Source organism: Tupaia chinensis, unplaced genomic scaffold (genome assembly GCF_000334495.1).
Source record: "Tupaia chinensis unplaced genomic scaffold, TupChi_1.0 Scaffold000570_1, whole genome shotgun sequence".
NCBI lineage: Eukaryota > Metazoa > Chordata > Mammalia > Scandentia > Tupaiidae > Tupaia > Tupaia belangeri.
Genome location: NW_006160084.1, coordinates 174,961 through 193,258, shown reverse-complemented (window position 1 = coordinate 193,258; position 18,298 = coordinate 174,961). Strand labels below are relative to the sequence as shown.

The 18,298-nt window shown below is 39.8% G+C and overlaps 1 protein-coding gene across 3 annotated transcripts in view; it reads right to left on the bottom strand.

Annotated features, from left to right (window-relative positions):
* SHQ1 (SHQ1, H/ACA ribonucleoprotein assembly factor) overlaps positions 1-18,298 on the bottom strand; it is a 127,343-nt gene that overhangs the window by 48,401 nt on the left and 60,644 nt on the right. For all 3 annotated transcript variants that reach the window (XM_006158047.3, XM_027775540.1, XM_006158048.3), the window contains exon 10: positions 3,507-3,627. In XM_006158047.3, coding sequence (XP_006158109.1) covers positions 3,507-3,627 — 121 coding nt within the window. The remainder of the gene's footprint in view (positions 1-3,506; positions 3,628-18,298) is intronic.

Genomic DNA, 18,298 nt, shown 5'->3' with positions numbered 1-18,298 from the left:
TCCTGCTGAGAGTAAGGACACATAAATTCAGATTTGGAGTAGACCTCCTCCTTCAGGTTCATCCAGAGGGAAGAGTGTGGTGATTAACAGAAGGAAGCAACGTAATAGACCATGTGCCAGAGGACAGGCTGACTGCCTCATCTCCTCATAAACTGAGATCCTGGGGCCCAGCTGCACTCCTAGCACCAGGGTCCCCGAAGACAACATAGTCTCCTAATAAAGTCTGAGAGGGTTTTTCTTATATAACCAACTGATTCTGTGTCCAGAATACTGACAGTTTCTAGCATACAGGCCGGAGAAATGAGGACTTTTTATCTGGCCCTACTAGTAAAACATTGTGACTCCAGACTAACAGGAGACTCTTACTCAATAGTAAAGGCACACAATTAAAACAAAATAAGCTTTAGAGTAGGAGAGATTTGTACCTAGATTCTCACAATAGGAGGCAGACATGAGATGCGCACACTGAGCTCTCAATCAAGAGCTGTGGGAAATGAGGAAGACAAAGGATCGTGACTTCCTTTTCCTCTAGGAAAAGCTCTCCGAAAGGAAGGCTTTTTTCTTTTTCTTTTTTTTTCTTCCACATCCCGTTAGTGAAGACAACTGGTTATGTAGGTAGTACATCTGGAAAAACGTAAAATCCTAGCACTTACTCAAACCTATCTTTTATAAGACATGATCTCAAGCAAATCCCGTCCTCATGCTGCCACCCAGGAACATCTGCTGTAGTGGGCAGCACCATCAAAACGCCCACTGAGGCTCAAAGGGAAAGATGACAAGGAGTCTAGCAAGGAGCGTTATTCTTCAGAAAAAAATCTGCAGAGTCTAACTTGGAAAAAGAATCTAGGAGCTTTGGTTTTTGAAGATTTGCAAATATGCCCTCTGCCACACAGATAGCATAAGGAAAAATAACTACCTAGTAGGAAGGCAAAACTTATGATAACTGTTGCTCTAACTTCATTAAGTCAACGTAAGAATGACTTTACTACCTCTGTTCCAGTAAGTTTTTGCCAAAGTAAATGTCTGGCTGTAAAAATGGAATGCTGGTCTTTGTGCTAGTCAGAATTTAGTACTCTTCTGGTATTTCGAATAAAAGTTTACAGTTTTTATTATTATAATAAAAACATCAACAGACTAAGGAAAACACATAACTATTTTTAAAATAAAAATAAGGTGCTAGATTTCACAGATAAAACTATATGGAAAAGAAATAAACCAGAAAGTAAAAGGTGAGAAAAAAAAATTAGTTATACAAATCACAGACACACACTGCAATATAATTAGAGCCAAGAAAGTTCGCAGTAAAGATGATACTAGAGGGCCAGCAGATAACGTAGCAGTTACGTTGCTGAGCTTTCACACGGCTGAAGGGTTTGAGTGCCGGACCAAGTGGCTTAAAAATCATGCAGGACATGTGTGTGCATGCACGCCCAAGATCCCAGGAGGAGAATGGATAAGAAGGGATTGTGGTGTGGCCATCTTCCCTGGGCAGTGATTGTTCACTCTCCCTCTCACTGTCTCTCTCTTGCCTGCAAGCGCACGAGCCCTAAGGCAAAAACCTCTTTAAAAAAAAAAAAAAGGATGATACTAGAAAGTTCAATCATTGTAAACTGAGGGATGAAATTAGAAATTTTAATAAAAGTTAAATAAAGGGCAAAAAAAAAATAGCTGGGCTAAAGTTAAAACTCACACGCAAAAGGGAAACAGACTGTTTACAAAAAGTAAAGTTATGGTCAAACTGGTAAAGTTGGGGGGGAAGCTTGTAGAAAGTAATTTGAAGAGTTTTTGCTCTTTTTCTCTCCTATCTTACTCTCCCAATGTATTTTCCCTTTCAAACAAATTATTATTATCACAATAATTTCTAAGAGCCTAAGCATTTTGCTTCATTTCCCACAACTTAAAACCAAGAGGAAAAAAATTTTAAAGAGGAAAAAATTCTGTTAATCCCTAAATCAACTTTAGGGCCTGCGTCCTTGTACTTTAATGAAATCCAATCTTCTCTATAGTTAATAAGGAATGTCACAAATAGAAAAACAAGCACTCATGGAAAAAGGATCCTGGTACAAACATCAATGCTCATTATGTGTTTACAAAATCCTTACTCTTTAAGGAAAAAAAAAAAAAAAAGAAAAGAAAAACTCACATAGATAGACTATTTCAATTTAATTTTATTATAAAAATGAAAGTAACAACAGGAAATGGCAGCAGGGTATCTGATAAGCTCAATTAGTAGAAGGATTAAATGAAGTGATGATATGCCATTATGACCTCAGGGGTTAAAGATTCAATTTTCCATTTGGTGAAATCTAGATTTCCAACCCAAATGCTGACACCACCTGCTGTATGTTATTAGGCATTATCTTGAGCAATCCCTAAGCATTTTCTATAGAACAGGTACAGCCTCAATTTTTTTTTCATATTTCACTCTGCAATAAAATTGCTTCCACAGGAACAGAAATCAAAAGTAAATTCTGTATAATGGCTCATTCCAACCAGCCATTAAAATTCTATACTAATGCATTCACCTACCAATCACGGTAGTAGTAAAAATGTCATGATTATTTTTCTTCTAAGTCACAAAAGACACTGTACCATCACTTTCTATGGCATCTAGGAACCATTCCAATCAATAGTGCTTTATATGTTCTCAATTAATAACCTCTTCTACTAAAACGGGTAATTTTGCCATGTCTGATAAAAATCATAAACAATTTTTAAATAGTTAACTTACTTATGTGCCCTTGACTGAGACAATGATAAACACCTTTAGAAAATTTTACATCCCAAGGGTTGAAGACCACTGATGAATGTTCAGATTCTTCAATACATGTGCTATCAAGAATCAGGTGACTGGGCTGTTCTATTTCTCGTATTTTGAAATACAGACTTGGTAAGCCAGTGGTTACCCAATGAATGCACAGCTGTCATTTGGATTAGATTTGACTAGGTTTGCATCCTGTAATACCCAAACAAAAACACAAGCATGCGTGCACATGCGATACACACACCCCTCACTGTAAGTAAACTATAAATACAAGTTCAGCTCTCCAGTCTTAAGATTTCACTATGGTCATATAGTCAATAGTAAACAATGAATACTCACAGCTGTCTGTTTCAATACCAATTTTCCACTCCATGCTCTATCAATTTTTACCATCTGTATCTTCCTCTCTGAACAAATTCACCAAGCTCTTACTGTTAATCCATTTATCTCTTAACTATTTGGGAGTTATGTCCATTTATCTCTCATTAAAACTTACTCTCCGGGTTATTTCGCTTTCTTCTTCCTGGGTAAGCAGGTATTTTAGAGAAGTGAACATTTAAAAAGTCACTGGTGGTTTTGGTGCTGGACTCCCACATGGCCAACTGTGGTTTGAGTCCTGGACCTGCTGGCTGGCTTTCTTCTCGATCACTCACTCTCTCGTCAAATTAAAAAATAATAATAATAAATAAAATTAAATAAGTAATTATTTTAAAAAGAATGTCATCAATGATTAAAAACTTACTTGGCTTTCTGAATCCACACACAGTAGTCTGAGATGTAGAGATCATTTAGAATGTAAGCTGGGTCATTTTCCTGAAAAATTTTGTGAATATCCAGGAGACACTTTAAAACTGCAGCTTTACCTGAAGACAATTGAAACGATAAATCCATAAATAAAAATATCAAATCATCCTTAAGAACAAACGTATAACTTTTTTAAGTGAGAAATTCAGATACGGAGAGGTAATTCATTTAAAACAGCTCAGAGTTTTAATAATTTCTTTTTTAAATATTCCACTAGTAAATGAAAACACATCAGTCTTCTGAGGTCAAAAACCCTTTATTTCTTTCCTTAAGAACTATGAATAATCTTTTTTTGTTTGTTTGTTTGTTTGTTTGAGAGGTTTTTTTTTTTTTTTTTTTTTTTTTGGGGGTTTTTTTTTTTTTTTTTTTTTTTGCTATAGGGCGCGTGCGCTCGCCAGACAGACAGAGAGAGACATAGAGACAGAAAACGAGAAATCACCCCCCCAGGGGGGATGGTCACGCCACAATCCCTTCTCTTCCGTTCTCCTCCCAGGATCTTGGGCACGTACGCACACACGCCCAGCGTGAGTTTTAAGCCACCGGGTCCGGATGCGAACCGCGGTCGACTACGTGGGAGTCCAGCGACAGCCATTACGCTAACTGCTGATCCCCCAAACACTATAGATTTTTAACATAATTAACTAGAAAGAAAGTTTTGGAACAGGGACTTCTGTTTTATGCAGTGGTTTATCCCCAATACCTAAACAGGACCGTGCAGAAGCAGGTATTTAAGTGTTTCAAGAAATGAATGAACACATGAATGACTCAGTAAGCCCCCAGATGAAGCCTTTGCTATTTCTTTCATTGGATCCTGGAGATTTTTCCTTGGAAATGCTCCCTGTATCTGCCCCTTTTCCACCTATGCCTGAGCACCTACCCTCACTCAAGACTCTCATTTTACACCTACATTTTAAGAACCTTCTTCCCCATCTTTAAAATTCCAGACTCCCTCCCTTTTAATGCAGCGCTTTTGATGAGTTTCATGCCTCCATGTGCTTTCAAAGCTCCCTATGGACTTGCTTCCATGTCTCTGCTCAACTAGTTCACCTTTTGTTCTCCACAACCTAGCCTGCTGTCAAGGTCTAACTCAAGTCTTCATCCCTTCAGGAAACCCTGGGCTGGCTTCTCTAGAATTCAGGGTCCTTTCCTAAACCCTTAAAGGAAAGAAGTGAAAAGGTAACTCAACAGACCGACCCTCTCTCCATAACCTCACCTGCTCACCACACAGGAGAATTCGAGTCACCAGGACAGTAAGATGCAGTGCCATAAGAACTCTGGGAGCAGGATTTAAATTCTGATCTCTTCATATTACTAGCACCAGAGAGGAACCACTGTGTCATGCTACCTTTGTGTTCTTGGCCCGCTCACTGTATATCTCCACATTTTTAGTATTCAAGAGCTAAGCAGGTAACAAGTCCTTGAAACAGAAGTTTCACCTTTTAAAAAGATGTTTACATGTTTTTTTTTCATATGCAAATGGTGAAAATGCCAATAAAAGCTCTGCTGCTAGTTTTGTCAATAATAGAAATAAAAATACTTAGAAGGCCTAAAACTGCAAGATCTCAGGTTCATTTGGTCAAGTCAAGGTCAGAGTTATGACTGAACAAAGTGGCACAGGTTAACTATGTCAAATAATTAGTGTGAAACCCTTAACCACAGGCCTATTGTAATTACACGGTAGGTAATATTGAAGGTGGAATTTGGTAAAAGATGGAGGAAATATAGTCAAATTTTGCAGACATGATGAAACCAAGTTAGTCACATTATCCAAAGATTTAAGGGAGAAATAACCTGTAAGAATTCTGAACAGTTTTAAATGCCACAGATATAATAGGGCAGGCATACAACAATTGATTTCCTTCTCTGTCTATCTTGTGGAGGGGTGGGACAGACAAAGGAAAGGAGTTAAGTTAGTTTTATAATAACTAGTCATTTTAAAAATGTAGAAGTTTATCAATCATAGGTCTTCACCAGAAAAACTGTTCACTTAGAGCTTCAATAAGTTTCTCTGCCCTAGAATACTGACTCTCAAGATCACATACCTAGTGATAACCAGGTTAGAAAATGAAAGATTTGGAGAAAACCATTGGGCTGAAGCAGATGGTTTACATGGAAGATAGGGAGAGTAGACAGGGACATTTGGTAGAAGTCAAATTAAAACAAGGAGACAAATACAAACAGGAATGAGTGAGAAGGCTTACTTACACTAGAGGTGTGGGCAGGAGTCACCGAAAATCCTACTCCCAAGATTTTTATGAAGCAGGGTTAGAAGGGTATGGCATTAAAGTCACATACACAGGATTAAAGTTTAAGTTTATTGTAGTGCAAAATATTCCAAATTAATGCTTGCTTTTTTTCACAATATGCCCTTTCTATGACCTTCTTGAGGGCCCTTGTATTTAATGAGGATCCCTAGCTGTCATTACCTATGAAATCATATAGCTTCATTAAGCAGACATGACAAAAGTGAAGGTGCCCTCTTGCTAAGGACCACAGGCAAATTAAAATTTCCCAGCTATCATTAAAAAAAAGTAAAAAAATTAATTTAATAACACTGTATTTGCATGTTCTAATACCTATTTTCTTTTAAAAAATAAAAAATATATACACATATACACATGAGAAAAAATCCTAACTACATAAATACACATACACACAAAGTCAATAGGGTGTCTGTCACTACATTCATTAACAAATACGTGTGAGCCCATCACAAGCCTGCCATTGTTCTAATGTCGGAGAACAGCTATTTATTCTTCTCTGCACCTTCCTCTATTTTCAAAATTGTCCATAAGAAACATTTATTATTTAACAAAAAAGTAGACATGCTCAACTGCATAGCCAACTCCTAAAATATTGACAAATGTATGTTACAAATTTTAATTCACATTTAAAACTATACTTTTTAAATGATCTATTACTTATTATTATTAAAGTTTGCTACAGGGCACGTGTGCTCACCAGAGACAGACAGAGAGAAAGTGAGAAAGCAAGCCACCATGGTCCAAGACTCAAACTGAGGTCAGTCAAGTGACAGCCCAGCACATTAACCACCATGCCACCTACTGACCCCTAAAACTATGATTTCAGACTTTTTTTTTGAGAGATTTTTTTGCTATAGAGTACATGGGCTCACTGGAGAGAAAGAGACAGAGACAGAAAGCGAGAAATCACCCCTCAACAGGAATGGCCATGCCACAATCCTTTCTCCTCTATTCTCCTCTAGGGATTTTAGGCACACACACACCTGGTGTGAATTTTAGCCTCTGTCTCCACAACTTGAACTATGGTCGACTATGTGAGAGTCCAACGCCGTAACTATTGTGCCATCTGCCAGTCCCAGGCTTTTGTAAAAATAATAATTTATTTTACTTTATTTATTACTATTTTTAAATGTGCTAGGAGAGAGAGAGAGGAAGAGAGAAAGAGAGAAAGAGAAAGTAAGAAAGTAAGCCCCTCAGGTCTGGGACTTAAATTGTGCTCAGCCATGTGGGGGTCCAGTGCCCCAACCACCACACCACCTCCTGGCCCTTAAAACTGTATTTTTAAACAACAAAGAAGCAATATTTAGATCAGGTAAATTTTAAAAATCTAAAGCAAGACAGTTTTCAAAGGGAAAGTTATATGCTCTCTTTAAAACCTGTTTTTTTCTGCTGCTGTCAGTTTTGGCTGAAAGAAGAGCATATGCCTGAGAGACAGAGAAAGTAAAGCATCCTCCACATAGTCTTTTAACAGCACCCTCCCTCCCAACCTTCCAGCTCTTCAGGATCCCCCAAGCACAGGCATTTTTCAGGGTAACCCAGAGTCAGCCCTCTGGTCTCAGGCTTTGCAGGACGCTGAGTTCCTGCTGTGCCACACAGGTTGAGTCAAAAAGCTGGTTTTACACAGTTGTGGGCTTGTCACATATCCTATAGGCATACAAAACTGCTGAGGCCTAAGTCCAAGAGAATGATTTCTACTCAAAAGTACTGCAGGAAAGTGACCATTTTCAGGCAGTTCATTGCCTGGTCCAAAGCACAAAAAAAAGAAGGTACCTCGTATAGTAACCACAGTAACTTTTCACTACAGGAAAGCCTTAACAGCTCTTTCCAGGATGTGAAATTCCCCAAACAGCAGCGATTCTCCAGGATAAGCCTAGTTTGATGTGACAAGCGATCCCCCCACCAAAGGAAGAATGGCTCTGAAAACAAAATCTTCTTTTTTTCCTTTCCCAGAAGGCAGTGTAAGACCAGTACCCTGGTACTGTAAATGACGAGTGCCGTAAGTATTTCACTTCGGGGAAATGACTATTTAATGACAACACAGAAGACTGCACTAACATAAAGCAAATATGGATGACAATAACAATTAGGCAGGCAATAAACTGGATTTAACACATTCTCTGCTTTCTTCTAAAGGAAGTTTCTCCAGTTTTCCTTTAAAGGAAAGGTAAACTGAAAACAATGTGCTTTCCTGTCTGGAGAGATGTGGCATTTCCGGTTAACATGTCTTAAAGACAGAACTGAGTTGTTCTAAATTAGAAACTACTGGCTACCTGAAATTCTCCTATTAGCCCACCAGGTTTGCAATAATCTGACAGACCACTTAATGGCTGAGGGCACTTAAGAAATGTCTCCCATCTCTGAGATATGACCCAGCAGTGGGTGCTTCTGTTGGCTAAAAGCCAGCATAGGAAAAATAATATAACTTGTTAACTTCATACAATAAGAGCTGAATTTCATTTCAATTATTAGTACCTCATAGCTGTGATATAGCTATGGTTTTCTGGGTAACCAATTTTGCTCTTCAAAATTTGAGCTACAGAAGACAAAAACAAAACAAAACAAACAAAACAGAGTTACTCAAAATACCTGAACGAAAGCACTGATGGTCTTTATCTGCAAAAGCATCTCAATAAAAGGCAACATTATTATCATCTTAGAATACATAACTTGGGGGCCAGCAGACAGCGTAATGGCTATGTCGCTGGACTCCCATGTAGTCGAACATGGTTCAAGTCCCAGTCCTTGTGGCTTAAACTCATGCCAGGCGCATGTGCATGTGTGCCCAGGATCCCAAGAGGAGTATGGAGGAGAGGGGATAGTGGCGTGGCCATCCACCCCTGGGGAGTGATTTCTCACTTTCTGTCTCTCTGTCTGTCTCTGTCTTTCTGGCGAGTGCACATCTCTCTGTCTGACGAGCGCACATGCCCTATAACAAAAAAAAAAAAAAAAAAAAATCTCCAAAATAAATAAATAAATAACTTGGTTAGATTTTTTTTTTTGAGAGGTTTTGTTTTGTTTTGTTTTGTTTTTTGCTATAGAGCGCATGCGCTCGCCAGACAGACAGAGAGAGACAGAGAGATAGAAAGCGAGAAATCACCCTCTATGGGGGATGGCCACACCGCAATCCCTTCTCCTACATTCTCCTTTCGGGATTTTGGGCACACAAGCACATGTGCCTGGCATGAGTTTAAGCCACCGGGTCCGGGATGCGAACCGCAGTCGACTACGTGGGAGTCCAGCCACACAGCCATTACACTAACTGCTAGTCCCAACTTGGTTAGAGTTCTGAATTTTGATGAGATCATATTATTATAACAGATATCTTATCAATTATTTTAACATTAATTTTATTACACCATTTCACCAAAAAAGGGATAAGGCAGAAAAACTGTGGCAAGTTCATCAAAATTAAGAGAAAAAAGATGCAGTAATTTGTTTCAATACCAGGTCCTGTTAGGAAGTAGAATAAAGTCCTTAACAACGAATACAAATATATACATTCAATTTAGCATTAAGAAAGCTGCTCAGTCTATGTGATTTCTTTTTATCCTCAAATTCCTCAGATACCATTTAAGCTATTACATTTCTGAGCTGTAGTAATAAACACTTGTTTGAAGCAAAGGGTTACTATTCTGGAAAAAAAAAAAAATTTCACAGTGCCATGTCAATTTAAGAAGTATTCTTTGTGGGGCCAGCAGATGGTGTAGTGGTTGGGATCTTAGAACCCCACGGCCGATTGCAGTTCAAGTGCCTGGACTCAATGGCTTGAAATTCACACCAGGTACAAGTGTACAGTGACCAAAATTCCAAGAGGAGAATGGAGAAGGAATTGCAGTGTGGCCATTCCCCCAGGAGGTAGTTTCTCTTTCTCTCTGCATGTGAGTGCACATGCCCTATGGCAAAAAAAAATCTCTCTTAAAAAAAAAAAGTATTCTTTGGTATTACAATTACATATATTATAGATATAGTTGCAAACAAAATTACCATGAAATAAATATATACTTTGTAGATGTTCCCTGGAATGCACAATCTTCAATTCAATCCCTTATTTATTATCCAAATCTCAAACAGTTTGGAAACAGAGTTCCAACTCCTCCTCAAACTGCTTTAGAATTCCCTCTTGGGGAGGAAATTGGCCCGGCATACCACCATTCTACTTGTGCTAAGGTTGGAATGTGACCTGCCCACTGCCCACTGCCAGATTCACGTGTCAGAAACTTAATCCCCAATGCAATAGTGTTGGGAGGTAGGTCTCAATGGGAGGTTTTTAGCTCATGACAGCCCCACTGTCACAGATGGATTAGTAGGGTTAAAAAGGGGCTTGGGGCTGCAAGACCATTCTCTTGCTCTTTTGCTAGGTGATATGTTCCCCTGTGCCAAGATGCAGCAAGAAGGCCTTCACTAGATGTGGCGTCTTGATCTTGGACCTGCTAGCCATGAGAACTATGAGCCAACACATTTCTGCTCCTTACAAATTATCTAGTTGGTGGTATTTTGTTACACAAGCAAAATAACTAAGTCGAGTAATTAGTCAAGTAATTAGTAGCTACTTACTTGCTCTGCAGGAGGTATTTTACATATATTGCATCATTTCATCCAATGAGGTAGGTACTTTCTTCCTTGTATCATAAGTGAGGAAACTGACTCAAGGATGTCAAGAAGTTGGCCAAGACCACAGCTAGAAAGCAGCAGTCAGGATTTGAAAGTAAGTATATCTGACTCTCCACCACTATGCAATAAATAGTGTCAGTATTTATCACCATGTGTGTTGAACTCTTTGTTAGGACAGAATTTAACTTGTCATCTTTCTTTCCTGGCCTAGAACAAAGTTCAGCAAATTATGTGATACAGTTCAATAAAGGCTGGTAGTTAATTTACAGTCTAGAACCTACCTTGAAACACACCAGGCCAAACTGGTCAGTTAACATGTGCTTTCAAACACTTCTGTGGTCTACAGACATACTTTAAGTTATTGGCATCGTGACAAATGTGGAGTATACAATTTGATTTTCTCCTTCCCTTATTCTATCTATCCCATGACAAGAAAAGAATACAGTTCTACCAAGTTTCTTCCTTCACTATACCATCAAAAGTTAAAATAATGAATTTAACCTCATGCAGCTTTTTGCCTTTTCTGCTCTAACAGTTCTTGCAAGATTTGCTGATTTGGAACGACAACCTTGACATTAACTCTATCCTCTTCCTTAAGTCACTTATGAAAGCAGTGGTTGTTTCAATTTAGAAAAACATAGCCAGATGTCATCAAAATTACGTAATAGTACCATGACTAATTTCAACTTCTTTAGACAGCATTCAAGTTCAAGGCAGAACTTTTGAAAAAAAACTTTTTTTTTTTTTTATCTATACAGAAAGTAGTAAAGTAGAAAGGTTAAGAGGTGAAAGTGGACAGAAAAAAGCTCCTGAAACAGTTGCAATTTAAGTGTGGATTAAAAAGAAAAAAAGGGGGACCAGCAGTTAGCGTAATGGCTATGTCGCTGGACTCCCATGTAATTGACTGCGGTTTGCATCCTGGACCCAGTGGCTTAAAACTCACGCTGGGTGCGTGTCCGCCCAAGATCCTGAGAGGAGAATGGAGGAGAAGGGATTGCGGCATGGCCATCCCCCTGGGGGGTGATTTCTCGCTTTCTCTCTGTGTGTCTTGCGTGCGCACCCTATAGCGAAAACTTCTCCAAAATAAAAGGAAAAGAAAAAAAGGATAATAAATACAATTTAGTGAAAATGACTGAGTATCTGTATCTACATGCAAGTTTAATAATAAAAAGCTGCATGATGGGACCAACAGATGGCGTAATGGTTACACCACTGGACTCCCAGGTAGTTGACCATGGTTCAAGTCCTGGACTCGGGAGCTTAAAATTCACGCCGGGCATCTGTGCATGTGTGCTCCAAATCCCAAGAGGAGTGAAGAAGGGATTGCAGTGTGGCCATTGCAGCATGGCCATCTACCCTGTGTGGTTAGACTTGGGTCTCATTTTCAAGTGAACGCATTATATTTGTAAAAAAACTTTTTTTTTTTTTTATCTATACAGAAAGTAGTAAAGTAGAAAGGTTAAGAGGTGAAAGTGGACAGAAAAAAGCTCCTGAAACAGTTGCAATTTAAGTGTGGATTAAAAAGAAAAAAAGGGGGACCAGCAGTTAGCGTAATGGCTATGTCGCTGGACTCCCATGTAATTGACTGCGGTTTGCATCCTGGACCCAGTGGCTTAAAACTCACGCTGGGTGCGTGTCCGCCCAAGATCCTGAGAGGAGAATGGAGGAGAAGGGATTGCGGCATGGCCATCCCCCTGGGGGGTGATTTCTCGCTTTCTCTCTGTGTGTCTTGCGTGCGCACCCTATAGCGAAAACTTCTCCAAAATAAAAGGAAAAGAAAAAAAGGATAATAAATACAATTTAGTGAAAATGACTGAGTATCTGTATCTACATGCAAGTTTAATAATAAAAAGCTGCATGATGGGACCAACAGATGGCGTAATGGTTACACCACTGGACTCCCAGGTAGTTGACCATGGTTCAAGTCCTGGACTCGGGAGCTTAAAATTCACGCCGGGCATCTGTGCATGTGTGCTCCAAATCCCAAGAGGAGTGAAGAAGGGATTGCAGTGTGGCCATTGCAGCATGGCCATCTACCCTGGAGGGTGATTCCTCACTTTCTGTCTCTCTGACTCTCCAACAAGCACAAGTGCCCTATAGCAAAAATCTCTTAAAAAAAAAAAAATAAAAGTTGCAAGATAGGAACCAGCAGATGGCGTAATGGTTAAGTCACTAGACTTCCACGTAGTCAACTGTGGTTTGAGTCCCAGACCTGTTGGCTTAAAACTTAAGCTGGGTGTGTGTGCATGTGCCCAAAATCCTGAGAGGAGAACAAAGGAGAAGAGACTGTGGAGTGGCAATCCCCCCTAGGGGGTGATTTCTTGCTTTCTGTCTCTCTGGTGAGCACATGCACTCTATAGCAAAAATCTCTCCTAAAAGAAAAAAAAAAAAGAACTCTGGTCCCCAATTCTAAAACAAGTAAAGATAATTAAATATCTACACAAAAATAAACATATAGCATTCTTAGCTAACTTCTCCACAAAGTAAAAATTATAACAATTATAACTATTTCACTGTGGCCTACTTATACAAACTAGTTCTGCTTATTTCTTTTCATTTTTTAAAGAATTACTTATTTAACTGTATTTTATTATCATTTTAAAATTTTGCTAGAAGGCATGTGCACTCACCAGATAGAGAGAGAAAAAATGAGAAAGCAAGTCACCAGGGTCAGAGACTCGAACTGTGGTTGGCCATATGGGGATCCAGCGCCCCAACCACCATGCCACCCTCTGGCCCCTCTGGTGTCATTTCTTTACTGTGTAATACTTAACTGAATCTGCTCCCACGAGAGTGGGGGGGAAACTCACTCACACTCTCCCTCCCTCCATCCCTCCCTCCCTCTCTTTTAATGATAGAAAGCACACACACAAGAGAAAGAGAGAGAAGCAGCCTTGACAAGGTATCATCATGCCACAATCCCCCTTTCCTCAGCTCATTAGGATCTGGGGTACCCATGTGCATGCCCGGAGTGTTTTCAGGTCAACCCAGGCCTCCCAATGCTCAGTAGTCCATTTAGCTTCTAGCACTGTAGTCCAGTATGCTACAGCTGGCGCCACCTGTGCTGGGCCTGAAGTGGATGTTAAGAACTCTGGAAATGGGCTAGCAGGTGGCCTAGTGGTGAAGGCACTGGACTCCCACATGGCCAACTACATTTCAAACTCCAGACCCAGTGGTTTGCAACTCACACTTGGAGCGTGTGTATGTGTGTGCCCAAAATCCTGAGAAGAGAAGAGAGTGCACTGTGGTCATCCCTCATGGGGACATAGATTTCCTGTTTTCTGTCTCTCTCTGTTTCTCTGGTGAGAACATGTGCTCTATAGCAAAAAAAATGGCAAAAAAAATTTTTAAAAAGAAACTGGAAATTAAATAAAACCATGACCATGTAAGTACTTTATATACGAAAGGAGAACAACAGGCCATGTGGCATCAAGGCTCCCGAGACTCCCTTTACCTATCCCCCCACACTAACTGTTAAGCCTCTGCTCACAAATTCTGCCTCCTCAACACCACTGCTAATGCTCCAGCTCAGACCATGCTGCTGGTCCCTAGGTTACTTAGGGTCCAGGGAACAGTAAGAGGCTCCCCCTCATTTCTGTACCTCTAACCTCCTTTGATGACTATCTGATGTGCTACTGCCAGAGTCATCTTAATTTCATGAGTCCACGATTATCCCCAACACCAAATTCTTCAGTGATTCTACAGTTTTCATTTTCGCAGATCCAATCTGGGCCAGCTTCATAGCAGAGCAGTTAAGGGAGCTAGATCCCACATGACCAATCACAGCTCAAACTCCAGCCCCAGGGGCTTGAAAAACATGCCAGAATTGTATGTCTACTTCTCCAAAATCCTGATGGGATGGAAAATGGTAAAAAGGACTGCAACGTGACCATGCCCTACAGAGGGGTGCTTTCTATCTCCCTCTCTTCAACAAGTAAGCTCACATGCTCTCTAGTAATTTAAAAAAATATCCACCCACTCTCTTTAGCAAGCCACTACAGACTCTTTAGCCTACTCCTACACACCTCTGAAAAGAGGTACTGACCACCACGCCTCACTCATCAGGTCTGTGCTATCTGCATCTCATCAACCTCCTCCTTGCCTCTACGCACCCTCTCAGGGACAGAGTGAGGCGTGGTACTGGAGGTTCTCGAATCCTACGCTCCATCTCTTCCACCATACCCAGGCTGATTGACAAGAGTAACAAGACAAAATCGGTTAAAGAAGGGCTCCGTTTTTGTTTGCTTGTTCTTAAGGCTTTCAGGTGTTGACTACGTTATAGAATGTGGGACATGTCCTACCTTCTTCCTTCACCTCGGCTCTGAGGCCCTCTATGGCTCTTGTAGCGTTACTTAAAATCTTTTACTTCATCGATAAAACTTAAACTTTTTTTATATTAAAGATCAGTATTTTTTACTTCTTTTAAAAGTCTTCCAAGGGACTAACAGATGGTGTCGCAGTTTTATTACTGAACTTCCATATGCCTGACTGCAGTTCGAGTCCCGGACTCAGCAGCTTAAAACTCACATTAAACACATGTGTGCATGCCCAAAATCCTAAGAGGAGAATGGAGGAAAAGGGATTGCGGCATGGCCATTCCTCTGGGTAAGGTGATAAGTTCTCATTCTGTCTTTCTGTCTCTCTAGAGAGTGCACACACCGTATAGCAAAAATTCTCTCTAAAAAAATACTTTCCCAAAATGGCCATATTCCACATTCACATGGTGACAGTAAGCGACCGATATTCTGTGTACCTCCAGTTCACACAAGCTTCATTACTCTCTGTGTTAACCCTGCCATCCTCATTCCCTTCCGTACTTGGGCAAAGAGAAATTTCAGCGTGCTTCTCCTAACGTAGAGGGGACTGTGATGTAAAGCAGCTCTACCAGCTCAACTCATCATGTGGGAGGACAGAGAAAACAGCTGGGATGGTGTTTCAATGCGGGCCACTATCCAATGGAAGGCTGCTCCAAAGCAAGGGCTTCCCGGAGCCCTTGGGACAGACCTAAGGCAGGGGCAGTACATTTTTTTCTGTAAAAAGCTAGAAAATAACTATTTTGACTTTGCAGGTCATAAAATCTCTGTTGCAACTACTCAACTAGGCCATTATGTCAAAGAAGCACCCACAGATTATGTGTAAGTGAATAAGCATGACTATGTTCCAATAAATCTTTATTTGTGGATATTAAACTTTGAATTTCCTATCATTTTCATGTGCAACAGAACAGTATTTTTCTTGACTTTTTTTTCTTCCCAATCATTTAAAAATGTAAAAAAAAAAAAAAAAGTTAACACAAAGGCCATTCAGGATAGATTTGGCCTGCAGGTGATCATTAAGATTTTTTTTAAAGGAATTCTCTTCTTCAACTAATATATCATATTTATTTTGTATTTTATCTTTTGTCCTTTCACTCTTGTAACACAATAAACTCCTCAAGAGCTAAAACCAAATCATGTATATCCTTGTAACTATTCATTGATTCTGTTATAATGCCTTGCAGACAAGGGATTTGATCCATGTTCGTTGAATAAATGTCTGCTAACTTGTTTTTTTTCTTTAATTTTATTTATTTATGTATTTGGGGGAAAGATTTTTGCTATAGGGCACGTGTGCTTGCCAGAAAGACAGAGAGAGACAGAGAGACAGAAAGCAAGAAATCAACCCCCGGGGGGATGGCCACACCACAATCACTTCTCCTCCATTCTCCTCTCAGGATCTTGGGCACGCACACATACATACCCGGCGTGAGTTTAAGCCACTGGGTTCGGGACTCAAATTGCAATCAATTACATGGGAGTCCAGTCACACAGCCATTACGTCACTGCCATTTTTTAACAACTCACACTCTCATAGAAACTAAAGAGATGGAATTCACTCCCTCCCACAAGAGTAATAATGTATTGATGAAGGCAGTGCCTCCATGGTCCCAACACCCCATACTGGGCCCTATCTCCTCTTAACACATGACACTGGAGACTAGGCTTCCAGCACATGAACCTTGGGGGCACAAATCATTTCTGAACCACAGCAGGTACTAATTACAGATATTTTTGAAAGCTATACATTTACGCCATCCAACTACTCTCCTGGGTTGTTTATCATGTTTACTCAAAAGCTACAGAAATTAACAAAACCAATCTTAAATAAATATTACAGAAAACATTTCAATTATACGTAAATATTTAAGAGATCAGCTGATTTTGAGCTCTCACCCACCAGTAAATATTACTATACAACTCCAATTTTACTCCTCCTCTTTTTTTTTAATTTCTGCCAAAGGGTACATGAACTCACTAGAGAGAGACAGAGAGGAAAAGTGAGAAATTACCCCCAGAGGGGTAGTCACACCATCACACCATGATGCTTTCTCCTCCATTTTCCTCTGAGGATTTTGGACACATGCGCGCGCACGCACACACACACACACACACACACACACACACACACACGGGGCTTGTTTTTCAAGCCTCCAGGTCCAGGACTTGAACTGTGGAATCAGTCATGTGGGATCCAGCATCTCAACTACCATGCCACCTCCTGGTCCCTGTAACTCCAATTTTCAAATAACAGTAATTCTTAAAAATATTTTAAGGTTTTCTTTTTCTTTCCTTTTTTTTTTTTGGTAGCAGAATAGCCATAAGCTGTCAATTATCTACAATAATTAAAAGGCAATTAATTATGGTCATGCACCCTGCACCCATAGTTCACTCAGCAACAGATCACACCTACAATAACAGTCCCATAGATTATAATAGGCCACACCACATCACCTAGGTGTGCAGCAGGCTACCATCTAGGTATGTGTAAGTATACCTCTGTGCTTATACAATGATGAAATCCCCTAATGATGCTTTTCTCAGACTGTACCCCATTCATAAACCACATAGGAAATGCTGCCCTCTACAGTGCACTGTAAGAAAACAAAGAATTTTATATGTAAATGTAACTCAGATATTATCACAAAAGCAATCTGGACATGTCTAGCAATAAACAGTATTTAATAGTGATTAACAGGATTATGAGAGACAAAGGGGCTTCTGGGGAGATGATTGGAATTTTATTTTCTCCCCTTTAATGTTTATAATCACAAACAATATCTGTTTACATGGGGGTATATGAGTAAACCCACAAATATTCTGAGGATAAATAATATGATGAGGTGTCTTTGAAAAGTTCATGGAAAAACTACACAAAGATTTCCATTTTGGGGGGGGGGGCAGCAAGACAGACTCATACTTTAATTCCATTTTTCCATGAGCTGCTGAAGTGTCCCTTGAATGAAAAGGAAGAGTATGCCAATTTAAGAGATTGGGAACTCAGACTTATGCTCTAAAGAAGAGGCAAGAATAAAAGGAATTTGCTTTGTCTCGTGGAAGGAGACTCCAGAAAGAAAGAGGCTCAGGACAGGCTCAGTCACAGTTCCCCTTTCAAACGTTCAGCTACAGTTTCTCTCTCCAGGAGTAACTCTTGTGGTCCTCAGAAACTCTGCTTTCCTGGCTTAGTTAGTAGGTAAAGGTCAGCAAAAACAAGTACAAACACTACCTCAGTATTTGACTTTAACTCCATGCTATTTAAATTTCATGAAAATACTGTGATTGTTCCATTCTTAGAAACATTCATTGCCACGGGAGATTGAGTAAGAAATAAAAAGTTCCAGAACAATTTAGAATATGAGAAAGAAAACACAAAGAATTACCATCTCCTAGGTGGGCAGCAGAGAATTGCGTTTTAAAGCTGACTTTCTATCATTTGGTTCCAACAAACCGATTTTCACAGAAGATGCTATTCCATGAACATCCATTGTTGTTCACTCACAATGTTTAGAACATTTCCCTCCATCCTCCTATGTCCAAAT